Below are 17,890 nucleotides of genomic sequence, written 5' to 3'. Positions count from 1 at the left end.
GCTTTGTGCCAGAACATTTGATAGTGACCCACCGTAAAGGCACGATGGTCACTGCCAGTGGGGATAGTTGCTCGTCGGTGACCAGAAACTCGTCACATTTCAAGAAAGTGGTGGCATCCATGGCCATGAGATGGGAACAGGCATACGACAGTCCTGATGAGAGGCTCTCAGACGACTCCTACCTTGGTGATGGCGAGCTGTCTGAAGCTGACGACGGCAGTGAGAGAGAGCCCTTGCCCTCGCCGATGACTCACATATCCACAAGGCCTCAGCGGTGTCGAATGAAGCCTCACAGACTAATTGAGGAGATGGGCTGACAAACTGTGAGTGACCCACAACGTTAAAAATGGGGGAGATGTCATGTCGTGTATGCGGCTGACCCTGTGAGAGGTGGGGTTGAGGGGAAGTTCTGCACGGTTTCATTGTCAGGTTATGAGAGAATAAAGAAAGCTATGGTGACACGCAGCTCTGTGTCCGGGTCTCCTTCTCAACAGAGGTGAGAGCCGGCATATCAGCCAAGCGCCGGGAGGTCATGGCGCGCTCAGGATTCCACAATTAGCATCTTTGTAAAACTAGATAGCTTCTGAATTGGGGTGAAATATGCATCTAAAGGCCAAAGGAATGTTGAAATATCTTTTCAGGCTCCTGTGCTAAGGTGAAGGGGGGCTCAACAGGGCAATGGTGTAATGGCCCCACTCACTACCAGCTTTCTGAGCTGACATCCAGCTGCCCAAAATGTTGAGGCTGCCTCTGGCCCTGATTGCCATGAGAGCGCCTCGCTGTGAAAACCAAGTGAGGACAGGCACCACCAGGTCCCATTTTTTAGGGTCAAGTGGCAAAACAGGGTGCTCGAGTTAAAACGTACATTGGCGCAGCCCGCATCCGAAAAACAAGCTTCGAGCACCATGCCAAATAAGTCAAACTGGCAGCAGTAATGCAGCGGGCTTAATGGGCATTGCACTTTTTCGCCTGCGAAGATAAAAATGCGGACACCTCCTGGGACAGGTTGTTTTTGTAATCGAATGCCCTGCGATCCGTTCTAATGCTGTAGAACGGCAAACACCATCTGATGTGTGGCAGATTTTTTGTAAGCAGAAGCACTTCTGTTGCCAATCAATCTAAGCTCCAATGTTTAATGCATGCAGGGAAGTGGGAGGGGCACCGGCGGCGGCGGCAGCAGAGGGCTCTGATGCAAACAGCCAACGACTCGAGTCTGTCTGGTGCGAGCCTGAGGAACCGAGAAGACTGTGGCAGGACAGCAGGGCCGGGAGCAGCTCCAGTCCCGAGGGCCACGCAAAGGCGGCCGGGCTACCACCATGTCGCACCCAAGCAATCGGAAACAGGACAACCACAAGATAGTAAGTCCCGCCGCCGCGCCGGAAAACAGACGTGGCCCCAATGAAATGGAGCCGTGCTGTAAAGTTAGGACGACTGGGCGCTGTTACACGACAGCCAGAGCCCTCGACAGCCTGCGTGCCTTTTTAATGTGTGGCTGAGACCCCAGCAGGGGTCGGCGCAAGGCTATGGTGAGGTCAGCGCTCGAAACATAAGTTACGATGTTATCGAACTTGGGCTAATAAAGACACATCGGGGTTTATGCTAATGATGAGTTTGAGGAACCCGGCCCCAGAGGGTTGGGTTGTTCTGGGGGCTGCGTATGGGAAGGTAGTGCCTTGTGATCGGTTTATGTCAGTGTGCTGTGTTGATTAACTTTTATATGCAAACATGTGCTTGTAGGCTGAAGTCCTAGATGAAGTCTGCACGCTCTCCATTTGTTGCAGAACGACCATGATTTTTAAGCCCCCCCTAAACCAACCTAAGTGACTTGGTGCCAGAGCAGACAGAAGCCACTTGAGCCTTCTGTCTGCATGTGAATAACAGTGTCGGAAAACCTCAGGACACGGTTGTTGAGGGTATTACAGTAACAGCAGCATCGCTTCTGCTGTCAGAGCGAGCGTGAGTGCCAGAAAGTCAATGCGCTGTCCCCGTGGAGGCTGGTGCTGAAACCAAACGTGGATCCCGCCCGGCAAACGTGAAAGCATGCAGGATAGTGCTTTTATCAGACCAGCCGAACAATCAAGGGGCGTGAAAGCGGAAATGATTCAACTAACCTTAAAACACGTTTTTAGATGTGTCGATATTTCTGCTCTTACGGTCAATTCTGATTTGAAACATCTAGTATTTTCTCAGCAGGCGTTATTAATGCACTGTTTTTTTAACAGATTTTTGTCAAATGCGAACCAGCTCATGTCAGGTGTCTATGTTGTCTATATATTGGTGAATTCAGACAGCCAGCGTTACACAAGCAGAGACTGCACTTTCACGTAACATCACGTGAATTCTGGGTGGGGGGGGGATGTCTTTTTCCAAGCGGACAAGCAAAGTATGCGCTTATGTGTGGTCCTAGTTTATAATCTTTTTTCAAATTCAAAATTTCGGAATTGCGCATGCGTAAATTGCGCACATAATAGTTTCCCTGGGTAAGCTATGGTAATCACTTGCATTAATGACCTGAATCCTTTTAATTAAAGTATGCACGCTCGATTCATGGAATAATCTGCGTGGAAAATCGTGACTTTGCGTGCCAATGTGCGTGCCAATCCCTGTTCGTCGATTCATGGACCTGACTGCACAGGATTTTTCCCGGACTTGCGTGGGGCATTGCGCAGATTGGCTGGGGTGCTGATGTTATTTACAGGGTAGCTTGTGCATGTTCGCAGGGGTGCAGCTATTATTTGTGTGGGGCATCGCGCAGATTGGCTGGGGTGCTGGGTGTTGAGTCAATGGTGTATGCAAAGTTCTGCGGGATGGTTGGTCTCTGGCTATGTTTTTGGTTTGGCTGGGGGAGTGTCATGGACATTCGTTGCACAGTTCGTTTTGATTTGCTGGTCGGGTTGAAATGCGCGTTTGCATCCATGAATACGCAGAGCGCGCAGCTGAACTTATGCGCTCAGGCTCTCGCAGAGTTGTTCTCAGCGCGCAGGCTTTTCAGGATCAATGTGCACTTTTGAATGAATCGGGCCCGTCATGTGAATTTCTTATAGTGTAATGTTAGTTTCTGTATGAGGGTTATAGGTCAAAGTATCGAATCAAAAGGATCGAATGACAAAAGGGTTGAATCAAAAGGACCGAAAACTAAAGGTTCGAAACATTTTTTTTTTAAACATTTTTTTTGGGTGGGTAGCGCTCTAACTCCTGTTTTTGTGGTATAAACCACTTTTTTACCTAAACGAAAACTATATAATGAATTTTTTTTTTCTAATCTTTTGTTTTCGATCCTATTGACTCTCACCTTTTGCATTCGATCCTTTCGTATTCGATCCTTTAACCGGACACCCTGTATGAGTATGTGGGATCTTGCAGGAAGGGGTTGCATCGGTTACTTGTGAGCCACTGACTAGTCAAGTGTTTTTGACAGCTTTGAGTACTTCGTAGAGTACCAGTGAAGAGTGAGTAGTTGCATGTAGCATGAACTGTTTTTGAGGCTTTTTTGAAGTCAGTGCCACACCGAATTGCTGTATCCCCGCTGTGACAATGGGACATTTTCTGGGCACTCTCCCACACTTTCAGCAGTTAGATGTGCTTATATCCCTGTGGGTATTCCCCTCTTACGCCATCCATCTCCCCTGGCCCTACCTTCATCTCTTCTTGGAACTTCCATTGATGCAGATACACTTGGATTTCACTAGCGTGTAATTTACAAATGTGGTGCCTGCGTTCCTCATGCGTGATTAAGACTTGCACTCGTGAACGGCACATCTTTCTACTTACGTGAATCTTATGCAACTTGTGTGCATGTACATTATAACTTTCACCTGGCGTAGATACACCAGACTTACACCTGAAACAAGTCTTTGTGCATCCACGCCTACCACTTACTCAGGGCTCTGCAACCAGCCTCCTTCCATAGGTTTTTGACTACAGCTCCAGTGATCCCTCACCATTGGCCTTGCTGGCTAGGGCTGATGGGAGATGTAGTAATATCTACAGAAGCAAAAGGTTACAGATCCCTGGCCTACCTAGTCTTAGGTGATGGTTTTGATTTGTTATTATTCTTAGCCTTGACACCCCTGGTATGTTAAGCACAATGCAACACTGATGAAAGCTGATTGGCTCTCATCTTTTGAATCGTATTTTAATCATTTATCGCTGTTTGCAAAGCAAAATGAACATGGCTGTTACATTTTTTGTTTTCATCATTAAAAACCATCAGCAGCTTCATCATTTCAGACTCCCCGCTGCCACGTCGCCACTGCGCACTTTTGATTCTATCAACGCCAGTGCAGCTGTAAATGTCAGCACAACGTTCACTTAATAGTTCCTCAAAAGTGATTCGAACATTGGGCTTTAGTAACTGGGTTTTGAGATATGTATTCGCAGAGTAAAACCAAAAGGACGTCTCCGAGTTTGCTTGCATGCCACTTGTTTCTTTTCAGGGCTGTATGTCAACTTAAATAGTTTGAGACGTGTGTCGGCCATTTTGTGCTTGCTATTGTTTAGTCTAAGGCAAGGGTCTGCAACTTTGGCTCTCCAGATGTTTTGGGCTACAACCCCGAACAACCCGACCCAACATGGTAACAAGTGAAGGATCACGGGAGTCATGGTCCAAAACAACTGGAGAGGCGTGGTCTGCAGACCCCTGGTCTCAGGAAAGGTCTGCTTTTTATTCTCTCACGTGAAGCATAACTGCCAGCTAGATCTGAGGTTTACTGATGTGGGTGAATGTGCAAGCAGAGCACGCTTGCATCCCAGCAGCCACTTTCTTATGTTCGGCAGTAAGGCAAGGCCAAGTTGTAAGAGGAGAGCGAATGCATTATCTCTCTAAAAAGCATCTTTTCCACGCTCTGCAGTCACTAATGGCAATCCGTAATGGTAAAGGATGGGTCCCAGGGCGTAGTTCAGATTAAACATGCATGAGACCGGCGGGTAGTGTGACTTCGGCATTTCTTATTTCAGAGAGGGAAGGGGCGGATAGACCCCCCACCCCCAAGGTTTCCCATCCACCATCCTTGCTTAAGGCTTCACAGGACAGGGTTGTGGTATGGCACAGCTCGGCATCCTGCAGATCTCTGATGCTTTGGACTATGACTCTTATGACTGCTCACCATTGACTATGCTGGCAAGGGGGCTGATGGGATTTGTAGTCCAAGGCATCTGGAGAGCCAAAGGTTGCAGACCTCTGTAGTATGGGGTTACAGCAGACACTTTAGAATCAGGAAGCCACAAGTTGACGTCTGGGCACAGGTACTCGACACACTCTGTGCAGGTGACTTGCAACCTTCACCATAGGTCCGTGTGTGTTGAACCTCCAGTACCGCGACCTGTGTGAATCCTGCACGTCACAGAATGCACAGGCCCACCCCCTTTGAGGTCTGTAATATGAGTACTGCGCAGAATGATGCTGTGTCAGCTTCCTCTAAATTGTAATCAGTCGACTTTGTCACATATTGTTTCCGACAGGCTTGGGTATTAGTTTTGACTATTAGGTGGCATTCAAAGCACTGACTGTAAGCCCAAATGGAAAGTGAAGCTTTTAGAGAGATGGCATGCCAGGAAGGACAGACAGCCTTTGGGTGATGTTTGATTTTTACCCACTGTGGCGAACCAGAAAAAGGAGTCAGATGCTCTGCAGATATTTTCAAAGGATTCTTTACTAAATCAAATATAAAAAAGGCTTATCTATTTCTATTGCTATGGGGAGTGTCCCCGCCTAAGAAACTAAACTACGGGTGCTTGTCAGTCATCCAAAAACCAACAATATGTCCCCCGTCCAATACCTTATTCTATCTGGCCCTACCACTATAGAAAAAGAACCTGAAAGACCAGAGGACTGTGCTTCTGGTTAAGTCTTCCCTTGGCCGTTCTCAATAGGCTTCTTCTCGGGGTAGTATTCTTAGTTCCTATGAAAAAGAAAGGTTTTTATTTAAAGTCAGTAAAGAAAGTTCCTTAATCCTCCTTGCACTCTCCTCAAGAGATTCTGTAATTTTTGGTATACATTTAAAGTCTTAACATCTTTACACAAAGGGCTCCTTCTCATATCCTTTCCCCACTTTCTTGTATGCTTGTGTTGAGCTTCCTCCTGTAATAGGTTGAATCCTCGAGTGCCTCTCACAGGGCCCTCCAGGCATTTGTTATTCCTTATATTTGACAACACTCCTGGCTCTCGCCAATGTTCACACTTCTGGTTTCTGAGGCTCCCGTAATCCACCTTCAGAGTTACTTCACTTGTTTCCAGTTGTCTCCCCTTTCTTGGACCACCCTTCTACCATCGTCAGTGCTGGGCGTTCCCGGGGCTTGGTGTTTCTTTGGGGTGTCTTCCCCTAGTTTCACTCTCCTGTCTCTCCGCTCTCTCAGCGTATCTGTTTCTCAAACTGCCTACCTCAGCAGTCTCTGCACACACAGGTGAAGCGGAGGATTCATGCCTCCTGATGCGCTCGGTATCAGCGTTCCTGGGCACCAAGCCCACCACAGGAACCCCGTTGTCCTGCCACCAAGTGGAACAGTTTTGACGACCCCGTTCCTGCATCGCTTGAACCAGTGCTCTCTTTGCTGGCCTTCTGGCGTTCGTCTCTGCTCCTTCGATTCTCTTGCAGTGCAGAATGGCTCCACGGCCCAACAGCTCTGCACCCCTCCAGGACGTTTCTTCGTCAGAGGCTCTCCTCTGCAAAATGTTCTCTCTTATTCTCGTTGGTTCTTTGTCTTCTGATTTTTAAAGGGGCATTTGGTTTTTTCTTCATCGGTTAGGTAAAATACAGCCTTGTCTATATCCCAGATGGTCAGAATAGTATTACTGGTTTTTGAAGGTGATACAGTAGTAAGTGCAGGCATATTAATTTCCATGTAAGCTGATAGTGTTTTTCTCATAGGGAGTTCCTCATCGGAATGGGAGTACTTGTCCCCAAGAGGGGGGTCACTCCCAGTCAGTCCCCCTTTCCTCAGATCCCTAGGGAGGGTCTTGCTCAGCAGGCTCACCTCCTTAGCCTCAAAGGGGTGACTCCCCCTTGGGGAGTAGGGACGAATACCCTAGATGAATCACATAGCGAATGGCACCCCCTTGAACAGTAAGAGGGAAGCAACAAACTCAGTCCATATAGTGTTGATTGTCTGATTCTGTAGACAGAGGCTCTGCTCTTCTGAGTATTGTGTCTCTCATCGTTTGGTATTCTCCCAGATCCATGTGGGTGATTCTCCATTTCCTTCAAAGGCTTCCCAAGATGATAGGGGAGAATATCTATTTGGGGAATATTTTTTAAGAGTATGTGTTAAGAGGCCAGAAATGGTCACGAAGTCAGTGCCAATGATAACTTCCTCAGGTAGGCCGGGTATGATTGCAGTTTTTGTTTTTGTATTGTTTTCTCTAACTTCTAGTAGGAGAAGAATTTTAGGATATATATCAACATCCCCAAGTACACAGGTGATCCTTTCTGCCCCTTCCCTTTTTTTTAAAAAACATTTTATTGGCATTTAATGGTAACAAGTGGCTTCTACAGTGTGTCAACTTTTGGGCAAATGCCCATCATAACTTTACAATCCAACCATACATCCTTGAAATTTTCCCCACCCCTCTCCCACTCCCCCAAACCCCATAGTTCAAGGCACGGGACGGATCATCCGAAACTCTTCTCCTAGAACAACTCCGACCGGGCTAATGGCCGTCCGTGGTTAAACCGACTCCTCCAAAACTAAGGCAAAGTGTTACATGCTACGGATGGTTTCGGGCCGGGTCATTAGACCCCGTGATTCTCAGGGCGTTTCCTCTGTTTGGCCGAAAAGCCTCCATAAATTGTAGCCAGTCCATCTCTATCTGGGCGCTCGAGCCCTGCATAGCTGCTGTGAGTCTTTCCATGAAGTAAATATCCTTAGCCACAGCTACCCACTCACTTTTCGTGGGAAGGCCGGTCCTTTTCCATGTTCTAGCCCGAGCTGCTCGAGCTGCCAGGAGTAACGAGTGCGTCAGGTCAGGAAGTTTCTCCCAACGCTCCTCCCTCAGCTGAAGGCCAAACATTATCAGGATTGGATCTTGTGGGTAAACCCCCTCTCCCGCCACCCTTAACCAGCTCAGGACCTCAGACCAGAAGGCTTGGACCTTCGTGCACGACCACCACATATGCCAGTAGTCGGCTTTTCCCCCACATCCGTGGCAGCACTCTGGGTCAATGTCCGGGAACATCCTTGAGAGGGTGATCGGGTCGTACTGCCATCTATGAAGGAGTTTGACAGCATGTGTTTTATATTGGCAGAAGATGGATGTCTTAAACGCCCTGCTGCAAATACGCCCCCATAGCCCGTCCCCCACTCCACAACCCAGGTCCCTCTCCCATTTCCTTCTGAGGCTTTTGGTCGTTCCCTCCCGGGGAATCATAAGGGCTCCGTAGAGGAGGGAGATGAGTCCTTTCATTTCTACGTGAGAGTCTAGGATTTTTTTCTCACCGGGGTGAACTTTCTTTGTATGCCGGGCTTTAGTTTGGGTTTCATTAGGACACCCTTGAGACGTAGATATAAGAGCAGGGAGAGGGTGCCAATTCCCAAGGCCTCCTCAAGTTCCTGTATGGGAATGAAGGAGTCCTCCCACACCAGCTGACCGACTCTGGCCAGATCAGCCTCGAACCAGGGCTGGTAGTGTTCGTGACCTGGGATTTGCTCTAGGACTTGTGTGGACCAGATGTGGCTCAGGGGCGAGGGCCAGGTGGTCACCTTTTCTCTAATTCCCTTTCCTGCAAGTGCTTTCCACATGGTTCCAAGGACGGGGTGGTCCCTGATTCTTTTTGGTAGTTTTTTCTGGGGGACCCATAACCATTCCCCCGCGGTGACTGGGTGTAGGTAGACATTTTCAAGAAAAACCCACTGTCTATTGGGGTCCTCCCTAATGTGTGGGGCCAGGGCCCGAAGCTGAGCTGCTCTATGGTATGTTCGCAGGTCTGGGAGGGCTAAGCCCCCTCTATCCTTGGGGAGTGTGAGGGTCTCGTATCCTATTCTGGGTCTCCGGCCCTGCCATATAAATTTTGTTATTCGTCTTTTGGCTTCGCTAAGGTAGGATTCTGGGGCCTCCAGGGGGAGCATCTGGAATACGTATAGCACCCTGGGTAGAAGGTTCATTTTTATAGCATTAATTCTTCCCATCCATGAGATCTGTCCCTTCGCCCAGCCCTCCATGTCCCTGAAGAGTTTGTCAAACAGAGAGGGGTAGTTTACCTGGCTCAAGTCTTCGTTTGGTCTTACTATATTGATCCCCAAATACTTTATACCCTCGGGGCAGACCTGGAGGCCCAGTGGGATCAATTCGGCTAGGTTTCTCTCTGCATCAGGAGCAAAAGGGAAGACCATGGACTTGCTCACGTTTACCCTGAAGCCCGAGAAGCGGCCAAATTGTTCTATGACCTGCAGGGTGGCCGGGACTGATCTCGTAGGTTCCCCCAAGTGCAGCAGAATGTCATCTGCGTAAAGGCCCAGTTTGAACGTACGGCCTCCTAGCTCTATACCTCTCACCATCTGGGAGCCTCTGATGCTTTCTGCCCAAATCTCCATGGTCATTGCGAACAGGAGTGGGGAGAGGGGACAGCCCTGTCTTGTCCCTCTCTTTAGGGCAGAAGTACGTGACAGGTGGCCATTGACTGTGACTCTGGCAGAAGGGGCCATGTATATGGCTTTAATGGCCTGTCTAATCCCCACCCCGAAGCCTAGTTTCTCCAAAACCCCGTGCAGGAATCCCCAGTCCACCCGGTCGAAAGCCTTTTCGGCGTCGATGGAAACCAGAACCAGGTTGTCGCCCTTCCGTGCCGCCTCCCTCATGACGTGGAGGGTCTTGCGGAGCGTATCCGCCCCCTGCCTCCCCTGTATAAAGCCCACCTGGTCTGAGTGGATCAGCTCCGGCATGTGGCCATCTATCCTTGTGGCAATAATCCTGGTAAATAGCTTTGCATCTACATTAAGGAGAGAGATCGGTCTGTAGGACCGACAGTCTGCTGGGTCCTTTCCCTCCTTTGGGATCACGATGATCAATGCTTTACCAAATGATGGGGGTGCCCACCCTGTGGCCATGATGTTGGGGAATAATCTTGCCAGGAATCCTGCTAGGTGGCCCGAGAATGCCTTGTAGATGCCCGCCTCCCCGGGGCCCTTCCAAGCTTGAGGCCTGATATTGCCTTGAGTACTTCCTCCTCGGTTATTGGGGCGCACAGGGCCTCCGCCTCCGGGGCTCGCAGGGTGGGGAGGGCGACCCCACCGAGGTATGCGTCAAGCATTTCCTTCTCTGCCCCCCCATTGCTCCCATACAGGGTTTCATGGAAGCCGGCAAAGCTCTCGGCTATGCCTTCGGGCTCTGAAGTTTCCACCTCTTCCCCACACACAACTCTGGACACCCACCTCTCTGCCCGTTGGCCACGGAGTTTAGCCGCTAACATAGCATCTGCCTTATCTCCTTTTTCGTAATATCTTTGGCGTAAGTGTTGGAGTCCTGCCACAATCCTGCCCATCTCTAATTCCCTCAGGTCCTGTCTTTTCCCTCTTGCAATGCCCAGGTCTCTCGCCCTCTCCTCCTCCCCTTCTCTTCGGACCTTTCCAGTATAAGGATCTCTGACCTAAGTCTATGAACCACAAGCATCCTCTCCCTTTTTTTGGAGGCCCCCTCGCTAATCAGCCTGCCCCTCCAGGTTGCCTTCGCCGCCTCCCATACTATCCCTTGGTCAACTTCTCCAGTATCATTTAGTTCTAAGTATTCTCTAATTGCCTCTATCATCTCCTCTTTAAAGACTGCATCCCTTAGGAGGAAGTAATTCCATCTCCACAGAGAGTTCCTAGGTTTTAGGCCCGAGATGCTAATGTCAGACCAGACGAGGTCATGGTCTGACCAGCTGACTGGGCGGATCTCTGAGGCCTCTATTCTGCTCATGTGCTGGTGTCCCGTAAAGAGGTAATCAATCCTGGTTCTCGTACCGTGGGCGGCTGAGTAGAAGGTGTATCCCCTCTCTGTTGGGTGGAGCTCTCTATATATATCCACCAGACCCTTCTCCCACATTAGGTCCCGAAGCCCTCCATAAGGTCGTGCCCCCCCGCCACCCGGTGGGATGGCCTCACCACTATGGTCCAACTCCCTGTCAGCCCACATGTTGAGACCCTCCCCCAAGAGGAGGAGCCCTTCCGCTCTAGTCAACACCTCCGCAAGGGCTTCTTGGATAAATCCCAGCTGCCCTACGTTGGGGCAATATATGGCTGCTAGGGTGATTTTCGAGTTGTGCAAGTTGCCTGACACTACCATGGCTCTCCCGTCGTCCCGCTCCCATCGGGATACCTCTGTCAGTTTATGATTCCTATGCAGAATAATTCCGACACCCCCCTTCTTAACCTGGCCGGATGCCCAGAAGGTCTGGCCCACGTGGGATCCCGGGATCACCCTCTCTTCCTCCCTCACAGTTCTAGTTTCCTGGACAAAAAGGATATCGGTTCTCGCATTTTTCATTTCCCTCCCCAGGAGTGAGCGCTTTGTCGAGGAGTTGAGCCCCTTGACGTTGAGAGAGCCTATTATGAGGGACTCGGCCCGGCCCTTCCTCTCATTCTGTGTCATTAGTTCTATGCCTTGCATTCATCTTTTCCCCGGTCATGAGGAGATTGTCCCGTTCCCTTGTTAAGCTTGGTTCGGTCTGGGCCCGCGAGCCTCTAACTACCTCACCCTCCCTTCCCCCTCGCCCCTCCCTTCCCAGTTCAGGACGCCTGCCAACGGGCAAGCCACCAGGGCGAGAGTGTCTGTACCTCGTGGGATTCTCGATGAACTCTGTGTCCCTGGCCGGGATTGCAAAACGGGTGTCCCTGTATTTTCCGATCAAAAGACATTGTTCACCTGGTCTTCCCCTGCTTCCGACGTGGGGGTGTTTGGTTTTCTGAATTTTCTCCTGCCCTTTGTCTTCTTCTTCTTCGTGGACCAAGGTCCCTCAGGTTGTCTCCGGGGATCAAGCTCCATTTGTGTACCTCCTTCGTTCCCTCCCTCTGGGGAGTCACTCTTGAGCACTTGGAGGACTTGTGTGGCTTCTTTGCCGCTGGTCACCGTGTAGTCTACACCAGCTCTCTCAAAAGAGAGGGTGAACGGGAACGACCATCTATATCTTATGTCCTAGCTGGTGAGCTACTGAGTGAGCGGGCGACAATTCCTCCTGCGGGTGAGCATGAGGGTCGAGAGATCTTGGTAGATCCTAATTGTGTCCCCTTCAAAGCTGTCGAGCCTTTTTGCCTTCTCCAGGACCTCCATTTTTTCTCTGTACCGAAGGAAGTGCACCACTATAGACCTTGGGGCCCCTCCTCCGCCCCCTCCACCTCGATGCGCTCTCTCCAGCTGGACCTCCTTCCTCCCCTCCAAGGGAAAGAGTTGGTTGATCAGTCCTTGAACCTTCCTTCCCACATCGGCCGCTGTCTCCCCTCTTTGCTGGGTGACTCCCATTATACGCAGGTTATTTTGGTGTTCCCTATTTTCCAAATCATCCATCTTCAAGGTTATGTCCTCATCTCTCATTTCAAGATCCGTCAATCTCGCCTCATATTTCATGTCCAACAGGTCTGTTTGGAGGTGGTTGTTTTCCATTCCCTCCATTTTCTCTTCCAAAGTTTCCACTCTTCCCCTGAGGTCCACTATAGAGGCCTGTATGTCGGTGCGAATGGCCTTAATTTCCTGAAGGATGTCCTTGAGGTCCTCCTTCGTTAATGGTGTGGGGGGCGGGTCGCTGCCTGAAGGCATGGTGGCACTGTGGACCTCTCTCGGGGCTGAAGCTGTTCATGGACGGCGAAAGCGTTGGAGGGAAAGGATTGCCCGAGTGGTCGAGGGCCTCTCCAGGATGTCGCTCTTCGTTAGTGACCTATGGTGCGATGCCTCTACGAGGCCAGCCCGTAGTGCTCTCAGCGTGTGGTGGTCACGTTCTATGGAGACGGGGCATCGAGTATTTAGGCCTTGACTTGGTGCTGAGGAAGGCCTACAGGGCCTTCAGGTTTTAGGGCTTAGGCCCGCTTCGTTTTGGGGGCCTCTGCTGTGGTGGCAAGGAGGAAGGCGGCACGGAAGGCGGTGCCGCCGGCGGAGCTTGAGCCGCCCTGCTCGATTCCTTTTCTTTTCCGCCTGTTTTTGGGAGGGGGGTTGTGTCCCACGAAGGGGCCACAGGAGGCCGAGGGGGGGCGGGGGGCAGCACAGTTTCCTCAAATGTCCCCTTCACCCCTCCATCTCCTCACCTCTTTTCCGTGTACTTAGGGAGGCTGGGGCTCAGGGCCCGTATTCCTCCTCCCGCTGGGGTGGCCACGAAGCTGTGTCTCGTTGGGCTGCCACGCCCCGGGTTAGGCTTGAAGGGACGGGTGTCCGCCTCATGTCGTAGTCTCAAGTCCTTGGAGCGTAGGCATGGGGCCCGGGCTGTATCATGGGCGAGGGCTCTGATATGGAGTGCGGAGGTTCCCCGCGATCGGCGAATCAAAATGTCAACATCCCCGCGAGTCCTCTGCAGGAGGCTCACAGGTCTGTGCGCGGGGTGGCAGGGACTCCCTCTCCGCTCGACTTCTTCTGAGCACCCTCGTACATGGGGGGTCGCTCCCTCTGTCGCTGGGCCCCTGCGGGCCTTCGACGGGTGGTGCTTGTCCTGCTACGGCACTCGCCACGGGCCGCGAGCACCGGGCCTCGCCACCCGCTCCGGGACTCCTGGCGTATACCGTGCATGTAGGGGGGGCCATCCACAGTCCAGGTCGCGCCCCGGCCTCACGAGGGGGAGGCGACAGTGCGGCCAGATGGTGTGCGCGTGGGGCCCCGCTCGTAGCCAGTCCACTGGTAGCTCGTCGCCTTTGGCGGTCTTCAGGGGGCGCTGGCCCTTTGGCCTCGGGTGGTGCTGAATCCGGGCCCTTGATCGGGGGTTCAGCGGGGGAGATCGTCCCGGGTGCTGGTCCTCCCTGTTTTCAATGCGAAAATCCCGGCCGGGGATTCAAAAGGCCCACTAGGCCCCGCGAGGCAGGAGGAGTGCTAGCCTCACATGACTTGCATGCTCTGCGCCCCCTGGCGGTCTCCCAGCCCCTTCCCTTTTTATATCTTCCGGGTATTCCAGATCAGAACGGATGGCTGCCTGCTTACTTCCAGTGTCTATGAGGCTTTAGCCCAGTGGCTGTTGACCCTGATGGTTTCTTGGCTCTGGAAGGGTCGAGGGGTACAATAGCAGATTTCGGCTGTCTCCAGATCGTCTTTGGCCTCTTCTTTCTCTGCTCCCCATTCTCCTACCCCTACCTTCCTACCTCTATGGGTTCCTCAAGGAGATTTCCTTGGCAGGCTCGGGCAAAATGACCTTTCTCTCCACAAGAGAAATACATGAGTAAGATGGAAAAAAGGGGCTTCACCCAGCGTACCTCTTTTGTGGGGGCCGGTTGTTGCCTGGTAGGGGGATAGAGATAGGTCTTCAACTTACATCTTCTTTTCAGTCTGATTCCCTATGGGCTAGTTTCTGTGGTTTGTTATATCTCTCCGTAGGAGGAACTCTATAGTGTGATCTAAATTCCTGTCTTTGTTCTGATGATTTCCTTAGGGCCCTAAAATATTTAAATATTAATTACTTTCCCAGTGTCTCTTATAGGGCCCTCCAGGTTTTAATTAATTAATTAATCTTGTATTATGCACGTAATAAGGGAGACAAGTCTCTAAGCGTGGAACCAGGTTTCAAATCTGTGTCGCTCTGCGTTGTCTTCCTTCGAAAACAAACACGTTGCCCCTGAGCTGTCCTATCGGCCCCTTCATGATTCCTTATACATGACAACACTCATGGCTCTCGCCAATGTTCGCACTTTGGGTTTCTCGGGCTCCCGTACCCCACATTCACATTCACTTCACTTGTTTCCAGTTGCCTCCCCCTTCCCTGGACCACCCTGCTACCTTCTTCAGCATTGTTCTAGTTCGCAGGGTTTGGCGTTTCTTCAGGGCGTCTCCCCCTGGTTTTGCTCTCTGGTGTCTCAGAGTCTCTGTTTCTTAACCTGCCTCCCTCAGCAGTTTCCGTGCACACAGGCGGAGCGGAGGACTTGTGCCTCTCGATGCACTTGGTATCAGCATTCATTCATGAGCTCCAAGCCCGCCATGGGAATCCCGTGATCACGCCACCAAGCGTGACAGTTTCATGACCCCTGCAGCAGTTGTTCCACTGCTCTTTTTGCCGTTCTTCTGGCATTCATCTCTGCTAAGATTCTCGCCTCCACTCGTTGGGTTCTTCATCTCTTTAAGTTTGCTACCGACTATTAAGGGGGAATTTCGTTTCTCTCTGTTAGGTGAAATCCAGCATTACCTATAGCCAGAGTGATGGGAATTGTATAACTTGCTGTTGAAGGCAATACAGAAGTAAGTGTAGGCATATTAATTCCGATTGATATCTCCACAGGAGGAGATGAACAGCAGCACCCGAGCGGTTAATTCAGCATCACAGCCCAACAAGGCATGAAGGACAATCCAGACCCATGATCCAACAGGATGTGGTGTTATCAGTCCATATTTAGCCTTGATAAGGACCCTGAGGGGTTGCAACATGTGTCCCATTTTATGTAATAGCGCAAGGTAACCAGGTTTAGACAAATCCTCTTCCCAAAGAGGTGTGGACAGCACCTCTACTCACCTGTGACCATGCTGCTAGACACAAGCAACCAATTCTCATACAAGAGTATAAAATAAAAAGAGTGAAGCACAACTGGAGTCCAAAACCTAGTGCCCACGTTGTACGTATCAATTCTGATATATGCTGATAGTGTTCCTCTTGTAGGGAGTTCCTCATGGGAATGGAATTCCTTGTCCACAAGAGGGGAGTCACTCCCAGTTTGGCGCCACTTGCCCAGACCCTGAGGGAGGGTCTTGCTGAGTGGGCTCACCTTCCTAGCCTCAAAGGCGGTGGCTCACTCTTGGGGAGAAGGGACAAATACCCTAGATTCGTCACACCACCCACTGACCACCAATTGCTAAGCTAGTACCTATGGACATTCCCATCCACTACCTGCCCCTCTGTGCCCAAAATGACCCTTGGTATCTTTTTGAGTCTTGCTCTGTACCTTCCAAACAGCCTTCTGAAAAGTACTAGCTTATTTGCAGATATAAACCAGCTCCTGAAGTACTAAAAGTATCTTCACCAATTGTGCCTTCGTTTAGCCACTTAATTTATAAGCAGTAAGTGTTTCCTTGCACATGTTCCTTGCACTGAATTCCTTTTGAAACCAAGCATTTGCAAAGGCAACATTTTTCAGCCTCGTGTGGCCATTTGTTAAGCACTGCCATAATGCGCCCTGGTCCTAGCACCATTTGCCAGTTTTCGCTATCTTATAACTGTTAGTACATGGAGATTAGCAGGAAAATGTGGATCACATGCCTACACAAAAGCCCAAAATGTTGACTTTGCCAATGCTTGTTATATCAAACAATGAAGCACACCTCGATGTGTGCACCTTCACGGTGTCTCCTTTGCCACCACCTAGTGTCTGCAGCCAGAAATCTACAATTGCAGTTCCGTCTGCCACTCGTGGGCCACCTAAGGCCTTCCAGTTTCTCTACTGTGTTTGTTTTGTGACCCAGAACCCTCAAACCTCCCATCAAAAACACGATTGCATTCATGTTAATCTAATTGTATTCCCTCCTCTTCTGAAGCTTTCTACTCATCTGAACTTCCACCCTTACCTTACTCCCATGATCGTCTTAGCTTTCGTCAGCACTCGTGCACTGTCCTCTCAACACATTGCCACTCCACCACCCTTATCCGTGCACTGGCCTCTGCTTGACACATTGCCACTCCACCACCCTTATCTGTGCATTGTCCTCTTGACACATTGCCATTGCACCAGCCTTATCCGTGCACTGGCCTCTGCTTGACACATTGCCACTCCACCACCCTTATCCGCGCACTGGCCTCTGCTTGACACATTGCCACTCCACCACCCTTATCCGCGCACTGGCCTCTGCTTGATTCATTGCCACTCCACCACCCTTATCCGCGCACTGGCCTCTGCTTGATTCATTGCCACTCCACCACCCTTATCCGTGCACTGGCCTCTGCTTGACTCATTGCCACTCCACCACCAGTATCCTTGCACTGGCCTCTGCTTGCCGCATTGCCACTCCACCACCCTTATCCTTGCACTGGCCTCTGCTTGACGCATTGCCATTCCACCACCCTTATCCGTGCACTGGCCTCTGCTGTACACATTGCCACTCCACCACCCTTATCCGTGCACTGGCCTCTGCTTGACACATTGCCACTCCACCACCCTTATCCGTGCACTGGCCTCTGCTTGATTCATTGCCACTCCACCACCCTTATCCGTGCACTGGCCTCTGCTTGATTCATTGCCACTCCACCACCCTTATCCGTGCACTGGCCTCTGCTTGACTCATTGCCACTCCACCACCCTTATTCGTGCACTGGCCTCTGCTTGACTCATTGCCACTCCACCACCCTTATCCTTGCACTGGCCTCTGCTTGACGCATTGCCACTCCACCACCCTTATCCTTGCACTGGCCTCTGCTTGACTCATTGCCACTCCACCACCCTTATCCTTGCACTGGCCTCTGCTTGACGCATTGCCACTCCACCACCCTTATCCTTGCACTGGCCTCTGCTATGCACATTGCCACTCCACCACTTCTGTCCACTTTCTTTTTTCCCTCTCCTCAGATTCCCCAAGTGCTGATGTGTCAGAAAGGCAGGGTCGGAGTGGGCCATAAAATTGGCCCAGGCACCAATGAAAAAGTGGCCCACAGTTGCAAATGGCAATTCATTCCTTTTGTGACCGACTGTTTGAATAGTACCTAAAATGTGATTCAAATTGTGCATTTTAAAGAATATTTATTCAGAAACAATGACTAAAACTACTATCCCATAGTGAAGTAACTTTGGCTTTGATCAAAAAAACTGGGCCACACCA

The 17,890-nt window shown here is 50.7% G+C and overlaps 1 protein-coding gene across 1 annotated transcript in view; it reads left to right on the top strand.

Moving 5' to 3' along the window:
- Positions 1-1,210: 1,210 nt before the first annotated feature.
- TRAPPC3L (trafficking protein particle complex subunit 3L) overlaps positions 1,211-17,890 on the top strand; it is a 392,150-nt gene continuing 375,470 nt past the window's right edge. Inside the window, exon 1 of the mRNA XM_069607870.1 lies at positions 1,211-1,358. Coding sequence (XP_069463971.1) covers positions 1,317-1,358 — 42 coding nt within the window. The 5' untranslated portion in view covers positions 1,211-1,316. The remainder of the gene's footprint in view (positions 1,359-17,890) is intronic.

Source organism: Ambystoma mexicanum, chromosome 4q (assembly GCF_040938575.1).
Source record: "Ambystoma mexicanum isolate Mex_15411 chromosome 4q, UKY_AmexF1_1, whole genome shotgun sequence".
Classification (NCBI taxonomy): Eukaryota; Metazoa; Chordata; class Amphibia; order Caudata; family Ambystomatidae; genus Ambystoma; species Ambystoma mexicanum.
The sequence above is the reverse complement of the archived record's forward strand: the minus strand, read 5'-3'. Positions and strand labels throughout refer to the sequence as shown.